Below are 25366 nucleotides of genomic sequence, written 5' to 3' on the forward strand. Positions count from 1 at the left end.
GCCGAGTGGTTGTAACCGGCGAGTTTTCCCTTAGCGGTGTAATTCCATCCGGGAATATCGGCTTATACCTTTGGAAATTTTTCACCGGACACGGGTGGAGGGTAAGGCGTGTATCCCGCCCCCGTAGTCATAGCTTGCGTTAGCTGATTACCAGACGGCGTGTTCTGGTTGTCTGTTTGAGTACGTTCCGATGATTCCCCGGAAGTCATGATTCTGTTAAACAAAAAATTCGAGAAATAAAACAACCCAACCCGTACTCCGTACGATAATTTTTTTTTTTTTAAAATGATACACATTTACGCGCCAATTAAATATGTAAACCATTCCACACGCTCCATTAAAAACATACCACGAGTTTAATGTTTACAAAAAGGCACAAAGGCCATCAACGAATATGATACAAGTTTGACCAACTACAAATGATAGTTTATAATGCAAACGACCCATTGAGCATGGTTTGGGACTAAACTACCCAAAACGTAGGCCAACTTCCAAAAGCTTCAACATAACATCATCAAGGGACACCTAATGCCCAACAACCCCCTTGCCTTTATCCGCACCTGCATCTAAAAATATGAACAACGAGAGGGGTAAGCTAACGCTTAGTGAGTGCAATAATTATATGTTTACATATACAACCTACTTACTTGCAATCACTTACATATTTCCGCATACATGCTAGCAATATAATTAATCATACCATCGCAAGTATAATACTAAACTTCCAACAACATAAGCTAGCATAACAATAGCATATAATTTAAACAATATAATATGCTACTATCCGCGCACAACCATGGTTAACCAATCGAACGAGGGAACGGTGTTTAAGGACCGTCGGAGTTCATAACAACCATTAGTGCACTTAACACCTCGTACACTAACCCTATGGGTGGCATCTTAACACTTCGATACTTCACCCCGAGTGGCATCTTAACACCTCGATGCCTCACCCATTTATTCTACGGAGTGGTGTCTTAACACCTCGACACTTCACCCCTCGGTGGCATCTTAACACATCGACGCTTCACCCCGAGTGGCATCTTAACACCTCGATGCTTCACCCATTACATGAGAAGTGGTGTCTTAACACCTCGACACTTCACAACTCATCCTATACAAATAAATACATCATATATGCACGCACATAATTATCCCACTCACCTTAGCACTTCGGTGGTGATTATGCACTTCCGAGCTTCAAAGCAAAGTACCTAATAAATTAAGTACACATTCAATTACACAACTAGTGGAATTAACCACATTACACCTACTTGAGCATTTAATGACCCAATTCGCATTAAATGATTCAAACACACCAAAACCGCCCTTAAATGGCCAAGACTCGACTTTAGTCACTTAAAGCTAGTGAATTAAAGTCTACTAACTTATACTAACACCAACTTAGGGTAATTTATACCCATTTCGCCCAAACTAGGTCAACTAGCCCATTTTGGATCCATTTAACACTTTCACTACCAAACTTGTCAAACATGACCCAATTAACATCTCTTTCAACTTTAATAAGTGTGTTAGTGACTAAAAATGCCATTTAACATTTATAACCCCAAATCATAAGACCAAACCCTAGGTTATGGCCATTTGGGTTTACTTTCACCAATCAAACCCAAAACCCAGCCATCAAACCCTCAAATGGGTCATACAAGACCTTTATTAGCAAAACCCTAGCTTAGAACCAATTAAAACTCAAAACTTAGAGTTAGAACTTACCGAGACTATCAACGCGTAGCTAGAGACACAAGGAACAACTTTAATTCTTGCTCCAAAGATCAACCCTCAATCCTTCACACTCAAATCTCACTTTTTATCTAAATGGGTGTTGAGTTTTTGGGAGAGAAAATGAAAGAAAAGATAAAAGAAATTAAATGAAATGGATGAGTGGTTGGGATTTAATGCTCCCATCAGATTTATATGCCAAATTACCAATTTACCCTTTAAAGTCATTTAATTTGAGCTAGAACCGGATTCTGTCCAGCAGGACTGTCACGGCGCGGCCAATTCGTCGCGGCGCGACGTAACAAAGGAAAATCGACCCTCCTTAAGTACCTTTCTGATCCTGGTTTGCTCTATATGTCGCGGCGTAGACCCGTCTATCGCGGCGCGGCCTAAGGCACTATCTGGCCATCTCGACAACCTTAAACACAAAAATCGTTTTACACAACATTCAGGTCGTTCAAGCTTCCAATACACGTCTAAACATCGTATCTAAGCCACACAAGACTTAACGCTAACCAAACTCATATACAAACTTATATACGCACACATTAACAAGTACATATATATATATATATATATATATACACAATTACGCCTAAACGACGAGTTACAAACGTACAAACGATTAAGTATGTACCTTTCAATACGTACGGGAAAAACGGGATGTTACAACTCTCCCCCACTTGAATCGGAGCGCGTCCTCGCGATCCAAGCCGCATGACAAGCCGGAAGATAAATCAAAACAAACTCTTCGGATTCCCACGTAAACTCGGAACCCTTTCGATGTCGCCATTGCACCTTGAAAGTTCTAATTTCCTTGTTCCGCAACATCTTATTCTTCTCATCAAGGATTGCAACCGGTTCTTCCGCATACTCTAGCTTCTTATTCAACGTAATCTCATCTAAAGGCACCCAAGTCGAGTCATCCGCAAGACACTTACGAAGATGGGAAACATGAAATGTGTTATGAATTCCCGCAAGTTCTTCGGGTAACTCTAGTCGATAAGCAACCTCATCAACACGTGCCAAAACCTTGAAAGGACCAATAAACCGAGGAGCTAACTTTCCTCGTTTCCGAAACCGGATAACACCCTTCCATGGAGAAACTTTAAGCATCACCATATCACCTTCTTGAAACTCTATCGTTCTCCTACCTTTATCGGCATAAGACTTTTGTCTATCTTGCGCCGCTTTAAGTCGAGCCCGAATCATCTTAATTTTACTATTTGTCTCCAAAACCAAATCGGAACTTCCGATTTCTCGTTGACCCACTTCTCCCCAACAAATGGGAGTTCGACACCTACGCCCATAGAGCATCTCATAAGGTGGCATTCCAATACTAGTGTGGTAACTATTGTTGTATGAGAATTCCACCAAGGGTAAGTGCTCATCCCAACTTCCACCAAAATCAATAATACATGCCCTTAACATATCCTCCAACGTTTGGTTCGTACGCTCGGTTTGACCGTCCGTTTCAGGATGATACGCCGTGCTCATTTTCAATTGAGTACCCATATCTTCGTGAAACTTGTTCCAAAACCGGGACGTAAAACGAGCATCTCGATCTGAAACAATAGATATAGGAACCCCATGTCTTGATATCACCTCCTTGATAAACAACTTGGATAAAGTCTCCGATGATACCGTTTCCCGAATGGGAAGAAACAAAGCACTTTTCGTCAATCGATCAACTATTACCCAAATCGTATCATATTGGGTTCTTGCCGTCTTTGGTAATTTGGTAATAAAGTCCATGGTAATGTGCTCCCATTTCCATTTCGGGACTTCCAAGGGTTGTAACTTACCGTACGGCTTTTGGTGTTCGGTTTTAACTTGCAAACACGTGACGCATTGTTCAACATACTTAACCACATCACGTTTCATACAGGGCCACCAATAATCTTTCTTCAAGTCATAGTACATCTTTGTTGCACCCGGATGAATGGAATACTTTGACTTATGTGCTTCATCTAGTAGCACTTGTCGGTTACCACCCATCTTAGGTACCCACACTCTTCCTTGAAACGACAACAAACCACGCGAGCCCATAGTAATGAACTCCGTTTGCCCCACAATCCGCTCTTCATGCTTGTTGTGGACATACGCTTCTATTTGAATCTCACCAAGCTTTACAAGGAAATCGTTAGTAATAATCATGCGTAACGATCCTACTCGTATCGCTGGATGTTGACTCTTTCGACTCAACGCATCCGCGACCACGTTCGCCTTTCCCGGATGGTAAAGTATCTCACAATCATAATCCTTTACCACATCCATCCACCTACGTTGACGATAATTCAAATCTCGTTGGGTAAAGAGATGTTTCAAACTCTTATGGTCCGAATAAATCGTACACTTGACACCATACAAGTAGTGGCGCCAAATTTTCAACGCATGAACCACCGCCGCCAATTCAAGATCGTTAGTCGGGTATCTCTTTTCATGTTCCTTTAATTGTCGAGAGGCGTAAGCGATGACTTTACCTCTTTGTATCAAAACACACCCGAGCCCATTTAAAGAAGCATCACAATAAACCGTCATGTCTTCTACCCCTTCCGGCAACACTAACACCGAAGCTTGACACAATTTCTCTTTTAACAATTGAAAAGCGATTTCTTGCTCGTTCTCCTAATTGAATCTTACGTTCTTCCTCGTCAATTTAGTCAAAGGAGAAGCAATCTTAGAAAAGTCTTGGATGAACCGACGATAATAACCGGCCAATCCGAGAAAGCTTCGGATTTCCGTAGGCATAGTCGGTTGTCCCCAACTCTTCACCGTTTCTATCTTCCCCGGGTCTACTTGAATTCCTTCTTGATTCACAATATGGCCAAGGAATTGAACTTCCCTTAGCCAAAATTCACATTTGGTGAATTTTGCATACAACTTCTCCTTCCGCAATGTCTTCAACACTTCACGCAAATAGTGCTCATGTTCCCTTATACTCTTTGAATAAACAAGTATGTCGTCGATGAACACAATTACCGACTTGTCCAACATAGGTTGGCACACTCGGTTCATTAGATCCATGAATGCCGCCGGTGCATTCGTAAGACCAAAAGGCATAACTACAAACTCATAATGCCCGTAACGCGTTCGAAAAGCCGTTTTCTCTATATCTTCCTCACGGACCCGCACTTGATGATAGCCGGACCGTAAGTCAATCTTAGAAAAATACGTTGCACCTTGGAGTTGGTCAAACAAATCGTCAATCCTAGGTAATGGATAGCGATTCTTGATCGTCACTTTGTTCAACTCCCGATAATCGATGCACATCCGCATACTTCCATCTTTCTTTTTCACAAACAAGACCGGAGCACCCCATGGCGTGGAGCTCGGTCGAATGAAACCCTTTTCAAGCAACTATTGGGTTTGATTTAACAATTCTTGCATTTTCGTCGACGCTAAACGATAAGGAGTTTTAGCAATGGGAGTAGCTCCCGGAACCAACTCAATGCGAAATTCTACTTGTCTTTCACCCAGAACACCCGGTAACTCATCCGGAAAAACGTTTTCAAACTCATTAACCACCGGAATTTTACGAATGGGTGGTGGCTCATCACGAGTATCAACTACATGAGCGAGATAACATACACCACCACTCTTGAGAAAACGTTGTGCCCGTGCATAAGTGCATAATGGTACGAGTCTTCTTCGCTTATCGCCATAAATAATCAACTCTCCCCCACTTGGGGTTCTCACATGAATGAACTTATCATGGCATGCAATATCGGCTCTATAACGATCGAGCCAATCCATACCAACAACAATATCGAACTCACCCAAAGTCATCGGAATGAGATCGATTTTAAACGTTTCGGTACCAAACACAACATTGCAATCTTTACACACATCAACCCCTAGCACCGTCTTACCATCCGTTATTTCAACTTCTATCGGATGACTTAACTTAGCTAGCGGTTTGTTAATCTTAGACACAAATCGGGGCGACACAAAAGACAAATTAGCACCGCTATCAAATAATATCTTTGCCGGATTAGAGTTAACCATGAAAGTACCTGAGACAACTTCATTGGAATGCTTGGCCTCATCATTGGTCATCTAATAATTTCGACCCTTAGCCGTGCCCGCTTCCTTCTCTAACCTCCTAACATGATCACCCCGCAAGTCGGGACACTCCGGCTTCTTATGCCCTTCCTTACCACAATTAAAACAAGTGAGCTTGGTTGTGAATGATTGTTTTGGGCACTCACGAGCCATGTGCCCCCTTTGCCCACAATTGTAGCAAGCATAAGTAAAATTACCGGAAGCACCCTTCTTAACACTACCAACACTCTCAGAGCCCTTCTTGTGCTTCTTGTTAGAAAAGTTCGAATGACTAATAGCTTCAAACTTCCTTTTGCCGAAGGTAAAGCCACTCTTTCTCAAGATGAGCGACTCAAACCCTTTGGCCATATCAAACAACTCATCAAAACTCTTCACCACGTTCACACTAATCTTTTCTTGATAATTGTCATTCAAGATTCGGTAAAAGTCTTCCTTCAACATCTTATCATTCCCGACATACTCCGGGCAAAATTGAGTTTTTGACAAGTAAACGGATTTAAGAGTATTCAAATCCATCGACCCTTGCCTCAAGGAACGCAACTCGTCCTTAAGCCTAGTGAGATCGGCCGAAATTCGGTACTTTTGGAAGAATTCCATTTTGAACTCATCCCAAGTAAAATCCATGCATTGTTCCTCGCCATAAACTTGGATTTTGGCATCCCACCATAGCTTTGCATCACCTCTTAGCATGCTACAACCATACCTTGTCTTTTTATCAATCGGGCATTCACAAGTTCGAAAGGCCCCCTCCATATCGGAGATCCACCGGGCACTCTTTAACAGGTCTCTTTCGCCCTCAAAAATAGGTGGTTGAGCATCTTTGAAATTCTTAAAGAAAAAGTCGCGTCTTCCCATATTATCGTCATGAAGAACGGCCTTGACTTGCTCTTTGACTACATTGACTAATTGCTCGTCAATCGAGTCTAGAAACATCTTCTTAATCTCCTCAAGATATTCCACCTTTTGACGTTTAAAGATGGCCTCAACCTTGGCCGTGAATTCGGGGTCCTCACTAGTGCCCCCGTTTTCGGTGTCGTGTCCGTTTCTCATCTTCATTCTATAAAACGAAAAAGATTAAACAACGAACGAAACAAAGGACATAACACGTATGCATATACGTAAACCCCACACTACTCCATCTTACTCAACAATCGTCGTACATTACTTGTTTGACACGATTTGCACTCGTAACAATGGTAGCTAATCATTGTTACGCGAGCACGTCGCATTAACTTGCTAGTACAACGTCCATCTCGCTTAATGATTGCTAAACACAACACAATTCAATTAGCACGAGGTTAGTTCACATAACCAAAGTACTAACAAATCCCGATTACACCCGAAGTCCAACAAGTCCCGCATAAAAGCGCATGCACAATAAATTCTAAGTCTAGGCACCTATCTCAAGTCGCCTAAATCCCTTAGACCATGCTCTGATACCACTTGAAACAACCCAACCCGTACTCCGTACGATAAATTTTTTTTTTTTAAATGATACACATTTACGCGCCAATTAAATATGTAAACCATTCTACACGCTTCATTAAAAACATACCACGAGTTTAATGTTTACAAAAAGGCACAAATGCCATCAACGAATATGATACAAGTTTGACCAACTACAAATGATAGTTTATAATCCAAACGACCCCTTGAGCATGGTTTGGGACTAAACTACCCAAAACGTAGGCCAACTTCCAAAAGCTTCAACATAACATCATCAAGGGACACCTAATGCTCAACAACCCCCTTGCCTTTATCCGCACCTGCATCTAAAAATATGAACAACGAGAGGGGTAAGCTAACGCTTAGTGAGTGCAATAATTATATGTTTACATATACAACCTACTTACTTGCAATCACTTACACATTTTCGCATACATGCTAGCAATATAATTAATCATACCATCGCAAGTATAATACTAAACTTCCAACAACATAAGCTAGCATAACAATAGCATATAATTTAAACAATATAATATGCTACTATCCGCGCACAACCATGGTTAACCAATCGAACGAGGGAACGGTGTTTAAGGACCGTCGGAGTTCATAACAACCATTAGTGCACTTAACACCTCGTACACTAACCCCACGGGTGGCATTTTAACACTTCGATACTTCACTCCGAGTGGCATCTTAACACCTCGATGCCTCACCCATTTATTCTACGGAGTGGTGTCTTAACACCTCGACACTTCACCCCTCGGTGGCATCTTAACACCTCGATGCTTCACCCCGAGTGGCATCTTAACACCTCGATGCTTCACCCATTACATGAGAAGTGGTGTCTTAACACCTCGACACTTCACAACTCATCCTACACAAATAAATACATCATATATGCACGCACATAATTATCCCACTCACCTTAGCACTTCGGTGGTGATTATGCACTTTCGAGCTTCAAAGCAAAGTACCTAATACATTAAGTACACATTCAATTACACAACTAGTGGAATTAACCACATTACACCTACTTGAGCATTTAATGACCCAATTCGCATTAAATGACTCAAACACACCACAACCGCTCTTAAATGGCCAAGACTCGACTTTAGTCACTTAAAGCTAGTGAATTAAAGTCTACTAACTTATACTAACACCAACTTAGGGTAATTTATACCCATTTCGCCCAAACTAGGTCAACTAGCCCATTTTGGATCCATTTAACACTTTCACTACCAAACTTGTCAAACATGACCCAATTAACATCTCTTTCAACTTTAACAAGTGTGTTAGTGACTAAAAACGCCATTTAACATTTATAACCACAAATCATAAGACCAAACCCTAGGTTATGGCCATTTGGGTTTACTTTCACCAATCAAACCCAAAACCCAGCCATCAAACCCTCAAATGGGTCATACAAGACCTTCATTAGCAAAACCCTAGCTTAGAACCAATTAAAACTCAAAACTTAGAGTTAGAACTTACCGAGACTATCAACGCGTAGCTAGAGACACAAGGAACAACTTTAATTCTTGCTCCATAGATCAACCCTCAATCCTTCACACTCAAATCTCACTTTTTATCTAAATGGGTGTTGAGTTTTTGGGAGAGAAAATGAAAGAAAAGATAAAAGAAATTAAATGAAATGGATGAGTGGTTGGGATTTAATGCTCCCATCAAATTTATATGCCAAATTACCAATTTGCCCCTTAAAGTCATTTAATTTGAGCTAGAACCGGATTCTGTCCAGCAGGACTGCCGCGGAGCGGCCAATTCGTCGCGGCGCGACGTAACAAAGGAAAATCGACCCTCCTTAAGTCCATTTCTGATCCTGGTTTGCTCTATATGTCGCGGCGCGGACCCGTCTATCGCGGCGCGGCCTAAGGCACTATCTGGCCATCTCGACAACCTTAAACACAAAAATCGTTTTACACAACATTCAAGTCGTTCAAGCTTCCAATACACGTCTAAACATCGTATCTAAGCCACACGAGACTTAACGCTAACCAAACTCATATACAAACTTATATACGCACACATTAACAAGTACATACATATATATATATATATATATATCTACACAATTACGCCTAAATGACGAGTTACAAACCTACAAACGATTAAGTGTGTACCTTTCGATACGTACGGGAAAAACGTGATGTTACAAGAAAACTGTGAGTAATGAGCTTTATAATTCAAAAATTTTAAAAGAAAAAACAATTAAACACGTCTTGAATTAGTTCGACTCTCAATGAAAGCACCACTTGATCGTGCATATATTTTTCAAGAGGTTAATATGCATGTTCAATACGTTTAAAAGAGGTTTAAGCATCTTAGAACTTAGCTCTCCGGTAAGGCTACCGTGAATAACCCTGGCCGAAATGATGATGTCGGCGGGTTGGCTAGGTGATTAAGTCCACCTTCGATGACGGTCGTCGATCGAAGGCCCAAATAAGGCTGTAGGAAACCGTCGAGATTGACTAACCTGTTAACCTTCGATGGATAATTATAATGATTACGTATTGTGAGCCACGTAAATGTGATGTGCCCTAGAATGACAATTAGGGTTAGTATATATAGGCAAAACCCCAATTCTAGAACCATCCGAGATCATGATAATTCTTTCCATAACGAATTCCCCGAATCTCGGATATAATTATGGAAAAGATATTTAGGCTTGATAGCTAAGTGACCGCCTTTCCGAGAACAAAGGTATTTTATGCACTACCGCATGCCGCATACCGCATATACAGTACATGCGCACGCACGCTAGGAACTGCACGTATGCGCATGTGGGTTGCGGTATCATTAACCACCACTCCACCTTTCTCTGAAATCTGTCAAATCACCACAAACGACCTCCGGCAACACCTCCGGCCACCACCACCTATAATGTCCGTCCATCACCACCACCACTTCCGTCAATCTACATTCACCACGAATTTGTGTTCACTTTGGCAACCTTCGTCCACAACCAACACTCGACCGTAAGCCATCACCATGAACTCCGTCTACCACCGCCGCTGCCACCGACATGACTCCATTCTACAACCACCAAAAGTACGAATCTGAATAAATAAAAACACAAAAGAAGATTGATTGACCGTAGAAAGCCGGTTGGCTATACAAGAGTATAGCAACGGTTTAGGCGGGAATCGTTAAAATGGCAGGTGGCGTGACTATTTCAGAGGCGTAACAATGGGCGGCAGCGTCGGAATGGCCGACGGCGACAGAAATAAGGGAAACCATTGAGTAGTTTTTTAATTATGGTGATGAAGACGGTAGACAGAAGTGGGCGACGTTGGGCGAATGTTGATGATGTTGGCGGCCGGTGGCAGAATTCATGAGGGAAGGAGAGAATCAGATGTTATACTGAGTGTAAAATGTAAATGATTTTAAAGTGAGGTTGGATAAACAAAAAAACAAAAAAAAAAACCTATTTAGATGACTTTTACGGACTATCAGCTATTCTTCCAAGCCTAAACCAATTTCAAAAGCCCAAGAAAACCTTTTATATAAGTTGATTTTGAAAATGAAATTCGTTTAGAAGCCCAAGAGCGTTTGTTTTGAAAATAACATATTTACATCTTTTTTTTTAAATAACAAAGAGTTGTTGTTTTATCTCTTTTATCTCTTTTATTACAAAACTTTAATTACATAACTCATTTTTAAAAACTCTTTGCTGGCAAAGACTCCTCCCTTGGATGAAATTCTACCTTTTAATCTCAGCCCTTGATAAAAATAATTACGTACAACCATTATAAAAAACGTCACGCAAAAATGCAATTACAACTATGCCCTGACGCTTCCTTCTCTCAGAAAACCGAATCAAAATCTTTTTTGAAAAATTCAGCGATTCAATCAACACATAACCATTGCAACCTTCAACATCCTTATGTCCATGCTTCTGTAAATTACACGCTCATGAAGAATTTTTCAATCAAGGTTTCGTTTACCCTAATTCTGAAATACATATCTGCGAATTTATATGGATGACGTATTCGTAGCCCCTGATTAAGGCAAATCAAGGTAAGTATTTAAATGTAATAGTGATTGTATTGTGTTTTGGATTGGGTTTTTCTCGAGTTTATCATTGATTGGTTAATTAGGGTTTTTGATTGGATTTTATTAGTTAAAAATTCAGATCTTGTATTTTTTTTTTATTTTTTTTTTGTCTTTTGATAATTGACCACTCTAAGAATTGTGCATTGCGGGTGGTTGATGTTATAAATTCGTTAAAAATAGGTGGGTTTATTTTGTAGTGGGATGCATATATTGGACTGAAGCATACGTCTTTAATTTGAAGCATACATATGTTTGGGAGTATCCTATTTGGAAGAATTTTACTTTGTGTTACCAGTTCCCATTCTAATTTATATACCCAGTTGACCCAATCACAGATAAAGGAGTACATTTGCTGAGACATTTGCTCGAGTAATTACTATATTCAGTTGGTTTTCAAACAAAAATTATCCTATAACTAACATCTGTTCAAGAAAATACAACGTTAGATTGTAATACAATGAAGACGAAAAACAACGGTTGTGAAAAAAGTCGAATAGCTTCTTTTTTAAATGATTTGCTGTTAAATGAAATGGAGCAGGTTAAATGATTGCTAAAGGCAAGAAGCATACAGAGAAGAAAGTAAGCAGCAAAAAGGAGGGTGATGTTAAAATTAAATCAACACTATGCGAAAAAAGAGAACCGATAATAATATGATGACAAATTCTTCCATTGACGAATTGGACCAACAACATAGTGTAGATTCATGTTCTGATTTATCTTCAGCTGACGTCACATTTGCTGTTGATTTTCTTCAAGACGGCGTTGATGATGATCATCAAGGTAATTTCACTTAATTGACTATACTATCATGTTATAATAATTTGTTCTGTACTCATTAAATATAATATGAATGATATTTGTTTTAACCTTATTTTAATGAACTATAACCATGGGTTTTTGCTTATCAACAACTGTGATTGGCATTAGTGATTTTGATTGCATGATACATTTGAACTATTGTGCAGCGCAATAAGATTGTTCAAAATAGGAGATGATGCCAAAACAAAATTAATAACTCTCTTACTTCTGATGCAATATAGTTTTGATGATTTTGCGATAGCGTAGGAATAAATAATATTTCGAGTTTAATTAGCCAATGTTTTGGACAAAGTGTCTAAGGCCGGGCTATTGCTTGTCAAGGCTTTACCTATGCCAATCATCCATGATGCTATTAAGTTATTCAGAAAGTTGTTGATATCTAGATATGTGTTTTTAGTTATGATCAGGTTCACGGTCAATTTACAACTCACATTCTGATATTCAGGGTCACTGTGGAGGGCCTTTGATGAAGCAAAGGAGATTGAAAAAAAGATGTAGGCCCATTGATGAAGCAAACGAGACAAAACTGATGCTGAATCTTGACGAATTTCGGTCACCCACACAAGAGCTTATGAGATGTTTTGTTTCCTTTCGTTATTATTATTTTATTTTATTTGTTTTCAACAGGCATATAGTTACTATATATGTTATTGAACAATACAGAGAAAAAAAGAACGCTTAAAGAAGTAATAAAACGGTATCACTAATTCTATAATTTTGATAGTTGATGGTATAGTTTTGGGTTATCATCTGTAACCATCGAATTGATTAAGCATGTTGGGCTGAAAAATATATGGGCTGAATTAAATGATGAAGTAGAAGCAGAAAATGGAAACTAAAAAAACACGGGTTAAATATATTTAGTTCCATATAATATCAGAAAAACGGAATTGGAAGGGTGGTTTGGTGTGTTGTCGGGTTAGCGAGAGGTCTCGGGTTTGAGCCCAGACTGAAGCATTTTTTTTTGGGAACTCACTCATTAAGGCAGTAATTACATTTTGATTATTATTATTACTATTATTATTGTTATTATTAATTATTATTGTTATTATGTTATTACTAATACTAAAAATATAATTATTATTATCATTAATACAATTAATATTATTATCATTTGTATTAAAATGATTAATAAAATTTTTGTTATTATTATTACTAACATTAGTATTAGAATTAACATTATTATTATCATTAAAATTAGTATTATTATCATTATTAACATAAGTATAATTATCATTATTAGTATTTTTATTATTAAAATTTATTACCATTTTTATAAAAATTATCATTCTTATTAGTATTATTATTATTAGCATTCACATTATTTCTATTATTAGTAGCATTATTATTATTTTATTACTATTATAATTATTATTACTACAAATAAAAAGACTAATGTTATTATCAAAATTATTATTATCAATATCTCTCTCCTCGTCCTTTTCTCTCCAACGTTCTCATAAGAACCATTTTATTCCCTTTTTTTGCACGCAAATTACTTCCTTATATCTGAGTTTTGAAACACACCTCCACTACCTTTCAACGAGAAATAAACTAACGACCCAAACCAGACTAGTTTTTCCGGTGCCGGAGCTCCCACGCGCCACCAGGAGAAATTTCCGGTGTTGGGTGTTTTTTTTCCGGTGAACAAGACTGTTTTTCCGGTCTTTTATCGGCGGGTGATATATCACCGCCAACATACCTGGACCAAAGACGTGTTATCCCACAGGAATCAGGAATCAACCACCTTTTTTTTCTGGTCGCCGGCTACACCTGTCCCGTCGAGCACCGCCGCCTGCTACCGGAAATCGGATTCTCCGGCCGGTTACTTCTTCCCCTACCTTCTGCTGTTATCTTCCTGTCTGCTTGCTGATTGTGTTTGCTTTTATTGTATACACTCTTGTATAAGCCACTGTTAGCTTTTTTTATCCTAGTTATTATATTAATTAATATTTATTAATAATTATTACTGTATATATTTTTGATATACTTTGCCTTATATATATTAATTATTATAATTATAATTACTTATTACTTTTTTATATAGACGGACCTTTCATTTTAGTTACATATATATACTAATTTACAATTTTTTATCGTTGGCTTCTTTTATAGAATAAGATAGACACTTCTCGTAGAGATGGTCACTTGAGGTCATGTCCTTCGAACTTGGCGGCGGGTAGGTTTAGAGGGGCTAGAAGCGGAAATAGGTTAGCGAATCCGGTTAAGATTAGAGTAGGAAGTTGGAATGTAGGATCTTTGACTTGCAAATCCCGTGAGCTTGTAGATACTTTAGTTAACTGTAAAGTAGACATATTGTGTGTCCAAGAGACTAGATGGAGAGGTGAAGAGGCAGTTTTCATTGACAACTATAAGTTGTGGTTTGGGGGTTCTGGGGTAGCTAGAAACGGGGTAGGAATCCTTATAGGACATCCTTATAGGACATCCTTATAAGGATTCGGTTGTAGGTGTAGGTAGGTGTAGTGATAGGATTATGTCGGTTAGGTTAGTTATCCAGGAGGAGACTTACATGGTCATTAGCGCTTACGCGCCTCATGCGGGGTTAGGCGAAGACGAGAAAAGACGCTTTTGGGAATCGTTAGATGAAGTCGTGAGGAGTTGCCCCGCTGACCATAGATTACTTATTGGGGGAGATCTAAATGGACATATAGGAACTGATTCAGAGGGATATACTGGAGTCCATGGGGGCTTTGGGTACGGAGTTCGAAATGAAGAAGGGCGCTCGATTCTCGAATTTTTCGTTGCCCACGAGTTGGTTGTTGAATTCCTTCTTTAAGAAGACGGAAGCGCAGCTAGCAACTTTCCATAGTGGGGGCCATAGTTCCCAAATTGACTATTTGCTGCTTCGCAAGGGAGACCTTAGGGCTTGCAGAGACTGTAGGGCCCTGACTACCTGGACATGTTCCTCGCAACACAGATTATTGGTCATGGACCTAGTTCTTCAAAGACGGGTTAGCAGGAGAATGAGACCCTCCCAACCTAGGATCCTATGGAAGAACCTCAATGAAGTGAAAGCCAAAACTTTTAAAGCTTCGGTTTTGGAGAGAGTTGAGGCAAGAGTGGAAACTGTAATGCATGGCGATGCTGACCAGATGTGGAATAGTCTGGCATCTATTATTAGAGATGTAGCCAAGGAAACCTTAGGAGTGGCTTTAGGGTCTTTTAGAGGACATAAGTCTAGTAGAGAGTCATGGTGGATTAGTGACGAGGTCCAAACCAAAGTCGCGCTCAAGCAACAGAGGTTTAGGGAGCTCATTACTTGCCAAGAGGGGTCACGTGAGGATAGAACTAGGGCTGAAGAGAGATATAAATAAGCCAAAAGAGAAGCAAAGAAGGCTGTTGCACGTGCAAAAGATAATACGTATGAAGAATTGTATAAGAAACTAGATTCTAAAGAAGGAGCTAATGATATCTATAGGATTGCAAAAGCTAGGGAGCGCAAAAGGAGGGATATAGATAACATCAAGTTTATCAAGGATGAAGCCGGGAGAACCATAATGAAGGAAGATGAAATTAGAAAAAGATGGGAAGGGTATTTCTCATCTCTTTTCGTTGGGAGAGGACCCGGGAGTCGAGAGGACCTACAGGACTTAGGAGTAGGACAATTCCAGAACAACAATTTCTGCAGGAGGATCTGTCAGGAAGAAGTAAGATCGGCACTACGAAAGATGAGAAGAAACAAAGCTGTGGGACCTGATCAGATCCCAATAGAGGCGTGGCGGTGCCTTGGTGAGGACAGTCTTCGGTGGTTGACGTGCCTTTTCAACAAGACGTTTAGAAGCTATAAAATGCCTACGGAATGGAGACTCAGTGAGATTATCCCCATCTACAAAAATAAAGGTGATGCCCAAATGTGCGGTAACTATAGAGGTATTAAGTTACTTAGCCATACTATGAAGCTTTGGGAGAGAGTGATTGAGACTAGACTTCGACGCGAAACTACCGTTTCGGAGAATCAATTTGGTTTCATGCCAGGACGCTCTTCGTTGGAGGCAATTCATATCATAAGGAGCCTTATGGAGAAGTATAGGGAAAAGCAAAAGAGCCTACATATGGCCTTCTTAGACTTAGAAAAGGCATATGATTGTGTCCCGCGGAAGCTGATTTGGAAGACCCTGAATGCAAGAAGTATCCCAAGCAGATATATTAAAGCAATTATTGATATGTACGAAGGGGCGAAGTCTTGCGTTAGGACGCCTGTCGGAAACACGGAGTTTTTCGGGATAGAAGTAGGCCTGCACCAGGGATCTGCTCTTAGCCCTTTTCTTTTCGCCTTGATCATCGACGAGCTGTCTCAAGGGATACAAGAGAACATCCCTTGGTGTTTGATTTTCGCCGATGATATTGTGCTTGTATCGGAATCCAAGAATGAGCTAAATAGTAGACTAGAACAATGGAGAGAGTCCTTAGAACAAAATGGTCTACGGATTAGTAGACAAAAGACGGAATATCTTAGGTGTGACTTCGTCAAGACTGAGGATGAACAAAATGTTGGAGAGAGTATTAGCATCGGGGACCAGACCTTGCATCCTCAAGAGTCGTTCAGATATCTAGGTTCGGTCCTACACAAATCGGGGAGAATAGACGAGGACGTATCCCATCGTATCAAGGTAGGTTGGTTGAAGTGGAGAGCAGCGAAAGGGGTCTTGTGCGACAAGAAGATACCGCTCAAATTGAAAGGAAAATTTTTCAAGGTGGCAATTAGACCTGCCATGTTGTACGGATCAGAATGTTGGCCAATGACGAAAGCCCATGAGAGAAGGATGGAAGTGGCAGAAATGAGAATGCTTAGGTGGACGTGTGGTAAAACCATGTTAGATATGATTCCAAATGGTGTGTTTAGGGAAAACCTTGGAGTCAGAAGCATCACCGACAAGCTAAGAGAAGAACGGCTTCGATGGTATGGGCACGTGATGAGGCGACCACATAGTGCCCCTGTCAGGAGAGTCGAGGCACTCACGGTTGACGGCGTAAGGAGAAGGGGTAGACCTACTCGTAGGTGGATGGATAGACTAAAGCTCGACATGAGAGAGCTTTTGTTGACCGAGGACATGACTTCAGATAGGAATGCGTGGAAGGCTAGAATAAGAATTTTCGAGTAGGGTTGCTTGCTATTTTATTATTAGTATTATTATTTGTATTACTATTATTATTACTTTATTACTATTATTATTATTACTATTATTTTTACTATTATTATTATTATTATTATTATTCTTAGTGTTATTATTACTATAATTAGGATTATTATGATTATTATTACTATTATTACTGTTATTTGTAATTTGTATTTGTATTATTATTACCCGTTTCATTGCCATTTTTATTAGTATTGATTATTACTAATACTATTTTTATTTTTATGTTATTATTACTATTAATATTTTTTTATTATTACGTTTTACTATTACCTCTATTATTTACTATTATTATTATATTAGTAGTAGTATTAATATTAATATTAATATTATTATTAGTTTTAGTATTATTAATATTATTATTTCTTCTGGTAACTTTTAATAGCTACTATTATTTGTATTATTACTTCTATCTTTACTATCCATTTTATGTACTTTTGTATAACTTGTAGACTAGTTTTTTTTTTTTTTTTTGATTGTATGTCTGTTTGTTTGTATGTTCGTTTGTTTGTATGTATGTATGAACGCTTGTTTATGGTTGTATATTGTATGTTATGGAGGTATGCCTTTTCATGTTTGTTTGCTTATGTAGGTACGTTTTGTATGTAGGTAAGGATGTATGTATCTATGTATATATGTAATATGTACGTACGTAGATTTGTATGCTTATGTAAATATGTTTATATGGTTGCTTGTATGTATGGATATAGGTATGTATGCACGTACAAGTTTCATGTATGTATGTAGTTTTGCTTATGTACGAATGTATATTGGTATGTATATAGGTGTGTTTTTGTACGTGTGGGTGTTTCGGAAATGTTGTGTGGTGTGTGTTTTGGGTGTGTTTTGTGTTTGTGGGGGTGTGTGTGTGGGGGAGTGGGGGTGTGTGTGTATGGTGGGTGAGTACTTGTGGGTGTGGGAGGGTGGGTGGGGGTGGGGTATGTGTGTGAGTGCGTCTCGCATCGTTCGGTGCATCTTGGGGCTATTAGGACGGAGGACGACCTTCTTTGCTTTTGAGCTTCGTTGGTTTTCTTTTAGTTGTGTGGCTTCGGGGATGTCTACCGTAAAAGTGCATGAGTGGTGTTTGGTTTTGCTCTAGGTGGTTGGCTCTTTGCGTGCGCAACAACTCCCACCTGGCATGCCTCTCGAGTTTTGTTTACAAGGTCTTTTGGCTCTACTATTCGAGGCAACAACAAGCGTCGATTTTGTGGCGTCTTGAATGCCGCTTAGAGCCTAAATTAATTTTTCAGGCAGGTTTAAATACCCATGGAAATTTGATTTCTACCATTTTCATGGCGTATCTTTTCTACTTTTACTTTTTATTTATTTATTTATCCTTATTTATTTCTATTTTTTTATTTTTTTATTTTTATTTTATTTTATTTTATTATTATTATTATTATTATTATTATTATTAATTTTTTTTTTTTTATATAGAGGCCGGAGGTCCGCACGGAAGCAATCTCTCTACTCTGGGGTAGGGAGAGGGATGACTTTCTCTTCATGTGGGTAGAGAATTTTTCTCGACTCGTGGATAGAGAAACGACTACTCCTCTATTCTAGGATATAGGAAGGATTGTTTACATCTCACCTCCCTCATACCTCGCATATGCGGGATTGGGTATTATTGTTGTTATTGTTGTAACATTTGAAATAACAAATACATTATGATAAGTAATATATTATATAATTAATATATATAAACTGATTTGATTATTATTATATGGTAATTATACGTTTTAATATATATAACTGATATAGGTTTGTAAATCCGAGGCCAACCCTGCATTGTTCAGTTCCGTCATATGCATATTTTTACTACAAAATATCGTATTGTGAGTTTCATTTGCTCCCTTTTTAAATGCTTTTGTAATATATTTTTGGGCTGAGAATACATGCGCTGCTTTTATAAATGTTTTACGAAATAGACACAAGTACTTGAAACTACATTCTATGGTTGGATTATTATACCGGATATCACCATTTTTACCTTGGTAGCCTAAGAATTGGTGTTTATTATAATTGCCACCAATTGACGCGAATCCTAAAGATAGATCTATCGGGCCCAACAAGCCCCATCCAGGTTAAGGATGCTTTAGTACTTCGATTTATCATATCCGATGAGAGTCCCGGAATGATAGGGATATTCTAGATGCATTTTGTTAATGTCGGTTACCAGGTGTTCAATTCATATGAGTGATTTTTATACAGAGGTTATGTGTAATGAATAAATGAAATCTTGTGGTCTATTAACACATTAAAATGATTGTTATGATAAACCTATGAATTCACCAACCTTTTGGTTGACACTTTTAAGCATGTTTATTCTCGGGTATTAAAGAAATCTTCCGCTGTACATTTGCTCATTTTAAAGATATTACTTGGAGTCATTCATCGCAATGGGACCAGATGTTATTGCATTCGTCCATATGGATTTGGACGGGTCGTTTCAACCGCCACCTCCTGGTTTTCCATTTCTTCAACGTGGGCCTGCACTAACTGGAAGTTCATCTCAGCAATAACAACAGTACTGGTTTCCGTTAGCTCCTCAATTCCAAACACCATAGCCTAACCAGATACCCCTCCAATCTGGAAACCAATATCCTAACCAGTTTATGTACACTTACCCATTACAAATGATACCGCAACCAGTTGCTGACACTCGAAAGAAATGTACCTTCAAAAAATTCATTGATTGTAAACCCCCAGAGTATTCTGGAAGTACAAACCCGACAGACACCTTACATTGGCTGTGTGAAGTAGATCGAGCATTGGATGCTTGTCAATGCGAACCTAAATTGCGTGTTGTTTATGCAAGCCGACTTTGGAAAAAGAAAGCAATGGGTTAGTGGGATTCTTTGACCGCCCAGGTGTCAAAAGAACAATTGAGTCAAGTCACGTGGGAACAATTTTCAGCAAAGGTGTGCGAGCAATATTGTACTTCTTACGAAATCTCCAAGATGAAACGCGAGTTTATGAATTTAAGAATGACTGAGCAGATGTCAATTGATGAAATGATTGAAAAGTACACAGATAAACTCCACTTTGTACAACAATGGCTTCCCGATGAACAATCCAGAATTGATAAGTTTGTTGAAATGATTTTGCCTGAATACCGATCGATGGTGAGATTAGGAATAACTTTGCCTCAAGAGTTTGCTCTGGCAAGAATGGTGGAAAGAGACGTCAAAGCCACCAAGAGTAAACAAAGAGAGTAGATGTCACAATCAAAACAAGCGACAAGCCAGACGAGTCAGATGAGCAATAAGTCTAGGAAGTCTCATGGAAACCAACAACGAAGTACGTTTTCTCAAAGTGGCAGTAGTTGGAATCAAAGATCATGGTGTAATGCATGCAAATCCTCACATGTGGGTCCCTGTTCGAATTTGACTAAGAGGTGCATAAGGTGTGGAACTGTGGGTCATGATATTTCGTCTTGTTCATTCCGAGAAAATGTTTGTTGGAATTGCCAGAAACCGAGTCACCGATCAGCTAATTGTCCTTCTGCAAGGCGAGTGAGCTTTGGGGTAGGGGCCAGAGCAAGAACAATGTCAGTCGGAGGATCCTCTGCTTCTTCAACGGGACAGAAGCGAAAGAATCCTCCACCACCTGAAGCAAGAGCCTTTCAAATGTCGGTTGATACAGGTACTGAAACCGACAATGCGATTACCGATATATTTCTGATAAATTCTTCGCTGGCTCGTATGTTATTTGATTGTGGAGCGAATCGCTCTTTTATGTCTGTTACATTATATGATAAGTTATAAGTTCAAATTGCCTATCAATGTATTATCTGAACCTTTAAGAATAGAAGTGGGTGATGGTAGAACGGTTCCAGTCACAACCTTTGTGTCTAGAGTAACCATTGAAATAGATGGGAGTGAATTCCCTGTGACTTGTCTTGTTATGCCTATACTGAGCTTTGATGTCGTATTAGGTATAAATTGGTTAATCCACCATAAGGCAAGTATAAAATGTCATAAGAAAATAATTTATTTTCCTTTGCCCGATGGGACATGTGCTGTGGCCCGAGGTGAACGGGGCGGGTTTAATTGTCCATTAATTTCGATGATGAAAACTAAAAAGTCATTAGCCAAGGGATGTGATTCGATTCTAGCATATGTGATCGATGCAAAGAAAGCGAAGAAATACGTGTCCGATATTCTGATAGTGTCCGAATTCCCAGAAGTGTTTCCTGATGAATTACCGGGCTTACCGCCAGTAAAAGAGGTAGAGTACAAGATTGAATTATTGCTGAGTTCTACACCAGTGTCCAAAGCTCCGTATCTATTAGCATCGTATTGATTAGATCATGGGTTTATTCGGCCAAGTTCTTCGCCATGGGGTGCTCCAGTGTTGTTTGTAAAGAAGAAAGACGGAACTCTATGTATGTGCATTTATTATAGAGAACTAAATAAAAGGATGGTGAAGAACAAGTACCCGTTGCCAAGAATTGATGATCTGTTTGATCAGCTACAAGGGGCATCGTACTTCTCTAAAATTGATCTACGATCAGGTTATCACCAGGTTTGGGTAGCCGAGGAAGATATTTCAAAGACAGCTTTTCGTATAAGATACGGTCACCACGAGTTTTTAGTTATGTCGTTCGGGTTGACGAATGCGCCAGCAATATTCATGGATTTAATGAATCGGGTTTACCGACAGTTTCTCAACAAATTTGTGATAGTATTTATCGATGATATTTTAATTTATTCGAAAACGGAAGCAGAAGATGCTAAGCATTTGAGGCAAGTGTTAGAACTGTTAAAACGAGAATAGTTGTACGCCAAATTTTCTAAATGTGAGTTCTGGTTAAGAGAAGTGCAGTTTTTGGGTCACGTTATCTGCCAAGAAGGTATTAAAGTGGATCCGTCTAGAATAGAAGCGGTAATGAATTGGAATTCACCGAGGACTCCGACAGAGATTAAGAGTTTTTTGGATTTAGCCGGTTATTACCGAAGGTTCAATAAAGATTTCTCAAAGATCGCGGGTCCATTGACCAAGTTGACCAGGAAAGATGTAACTTTTCGATGGAGCAATGAACAAGAAAATGCCTTCCAAACATTGAAACAGTTATTGTGTCAAGCTCCAGTTTTAGCATTACCTGAGGGTACAGAAGATTTCGTTGTGTATTGTGATGCATCATTAGCTGGATTGGGTTGTGTGTTAATGCAGAGAGAGAAAGTTATTGCCTATGCCTCAAGACAGTTGAAAACTCATGAGAGGAATTATCCAACACATGATCTAGAGTTGGCTGCTGATGTATTTGCGTTGAAATTATGGAGACATTACCTTTACGGCACTCATTGTGTGATTTGTATCGACCATAAGAGTCTTCAGCATATCTTTTCGCAGAAAGAATTAAACATGTGTTAGAGACGGTGGCAAGAGCTGATTAAGGATTATGATTGTGAGATTCATTATCATCTAGGAAAGGCAAATGTCATTGCAGATGCTTTGAGTCGAAAGAAATCCACTGACAATGTGAAATTCATGCGAATTGAGATTGTGTCAGACTTGATTGATCGATTAAATATAGCACAATTAGAAGCCTTGAAGGATGAACATTTTAAATCTGAGATATAAGTGAAGCGAAAAGTGGATTTAATTGATGATTCCCGTAGATTAAAGACTTTTAGTAACAGAATTTGGGTTCCTTTGCTTGAGGATTGAGGGATTTAATCTTGAATGAAGCACACAAATCGAGATTGTCTATACATCCTGGAATCACGAAGATGTATCATGATCTGAAACCTTTATTGGTGGCCAATAATGAAGAAAGATATCGCGCATTAAGTGGAAAAGTGTCATATATGCGTCCAAGTAAAAGCTGAACATCAGAAACCTTACGGGTCATTACGTCAACTTGAGATTCCTTAGTGGAAGTGGGAGCACATAACAATGAATTTGGTAACAAAGTTACCCCGAGCACAGAAAGGTCATGACATGATCTGGGTGACAGTTGATAGATTGATTAAAATCGCGCATTTTTTGGCTACAAGTGAGATAGCTTCGCTCAGCAAGTTAGCTCAACTATATGTGAACGAGATTATAGTTCGACATGGAATACCATTATCTATTATGTCAGACAGAGATTCGAGGTTCGTGTCTAATTTTTGGCAGGGTTTACAAGAGAATTTGGGTACTCGAGTTAATCTTAGCACAGCGTATCATCCTCAAACAGACGGTCAAAGTGAACGTACTATTCAAACGTTAGAGAATATGTTAAGAGCTTGTGTATTAGAGTATGGAGGATCGTGAGATTCTCATCTACCTTGATTGAATTCGCTTACAACAACTCGTATCACTCTAGTATAGGCATACCGCCCTATGAAATGTTGTATGGTCGTCGATGTAGAACGCCGACTTGTTGGTTAGAAGCTGGAGAGAAACAGTTTGCAGGTCCAGAGATTATACAGTTAACTGCAGAAAAAGTGGCAATTACACGCGATAAATTAAAAGCCGCAAGAGATAGACAAAAAATGTACGCCGATCCGCACCGACGGGCAGTTATTTTCACAGTTGGTGATCAGGTATACTTGAAAGTATCGCCCTGGAAAGGTGTCATTCGTTTCGGTAAAAGAGGCAAGTTAGCTCCGAGGTACATTGGGCCGTTTAGAATACAACATGCGTTGAATAATCAGACAGTAGTATTAGATCTTCCTGCTGAGTTAGCCGGTATACATAACACATTCAATGTGTGTTATCTTCGTAAGTGCAAGGTAGACGATGACAGTCAGATTCTTCTACTACAATATTTGAAAGTTGATATGAATAAGAAGTTAGTAGAAGAGCATGTAAGAATTGTAGACAGGAAGATTACTAAGTTACGACATAAGCAGATACCGATGGTATTAGTTGAGTGGAAGCACAACTTAGGTTCAAACCTGACATGGGAGACAGAAGAGTTGATGAGAACTCGTTACCCTCGTTTGTTTGACCTTCACCAGATTCCATCAGATTCTGATGATGGAATCTCCTTTAAGGGGAGTAGATTTGTAACAACCTCACATTAGGCTCAGTGGTAATTGTCCTAATTGCCCTTACGTGTTATTATATGTTACTTTATTAATTACATGTTCATTGTTATTTAATTATATAGTTGAGACCAGTTTGTGACAAGGGTCACAGAACAGGTTTGTTTATTTAAATTGAACCTCGTTTGGATCACTTAATGAGGTGTTTTGTATTTCAGATAACTGGTAAATACACGTGCGTATCACGGAAGAGGTTTCCTCCAAATGAAGAAACCCCTTTTGCTTTAAAACTCATGCTTCTCTTTATTTCCATTTTTGGAAATTTCTATATACACACACATACGCTTCTAAATCCTCACAAACCCTAACCCTTGATTCTCGTTTTTGTGTTAAATTGAAGTTGGGAAATCATTCCTTGTGATTTCAGTTGCTTATACAAGGTAATAAACGAACGGAGAAGGCTCAGTAATATAAGACTTCTGAGTTCTTGCCGTTTATCAGGTGAGTGGGACTATCTTATATGTATATAGTAGCAGGTTATGCTACTGTTGTCCTACTATGTTTGACCTGATTTGATAGTATATGATATACTATGTTATTTGTGGTGATGGTGTACACATTAGTATTGTCAGCTTTGAATTGTGAAGCTTGACAACCGGCTTTGAATTGTGAAGCTGTGTGGAGGTCACCTTGAATTGTGAGTTTGGGTTCAAGTGTTACTATTCGTGTAGTATAGTATTGAATGACGTATCCCCTACGTTCGGATTACTATATGAAGGAGACAGTAACATGAACTAACGGTAAACTCTAGCCTGATCAGCTAGTAGTTAATGGCCCGTACAAGCAGTCGTTCCTCTATTACTGTGTTGCTTGTTTATTTGCTGTTATGCAATTGTGCTTAGCTTGATGCTAGATACCTATGACTGTTAGGATAATTCCATTCACTTAGCTTTATGCTAATCTCCCACAGTTCCTCCATTGCAGGTTAAGCTTTGCATGCTATAGTTTTGGGAGTGGTTGCTTTTGGAAGTGTTTGACAAGCTTACTCTGATGTCTGTATTCTGATACCTATATGTGTGTAAAGCTTTTTGG

The 25366-nt window shown here is 39.0% G+C and overlaps 1 protein-coding gene across 1 annotated transcript; it reads left to right on the forward strand.

Moving 5' to 3' along the window:
• The first annotated feature begins 23779 nt into the window (after positions 1 to 23779).
• On the forward strand, positions 23780 to 24313 carry LOC139900958 (uncharacterized). Its single transcript, XM_071883703.1, has 2 exons — positions 23780 to 24148; positions 24248 to 24313. Exons 1-2 carry the CDS (start codon positions 23780 to 23782, stop codon positions 24311 to 24313), a joined length of 435 nt encoding a protein of 144 aa, XP_071739804.1.
• Positions 24314 to 25366: the final 1053 nt, after the last annotated feature.

Source organism: Rutidosis leptorrhynchoides, chromosome 3, assembly GCF_046630445.1.
Source record: "Rutidosis leptorrhynchoides isolate AG116_Rl617_1_P2 chromosome 3, CSIRO_AGI_Rlap_v1, whole genome shotgun sequence".
In the NCBI taxonomy this organism is placed as follows: domain Eukaryota; kingdom Viridiplantae; phylum Streptophyta; class Magnoliopsida; order Asterales; family Asteraceae; genus Rutidosis; species Rutidosis leptorrhynchoides.

Excerpts from the sequence above, each read along its gene's own strand:
- LOC139900958 (XM_071883703.1), top strand. The coding sequence starts at position 23,780 with ATGTACGCCGATCCGCACCGACGGGCAGTTATTTTCACAGTTGGTGAT. Across the intron at positions 24,149-24,247 it reads GACATAAGCAGATACCGATG|ATTCCATCAGATTCTGATGA; the intron begins GTATTAGTTGAG and ends GACCTTCACCAG.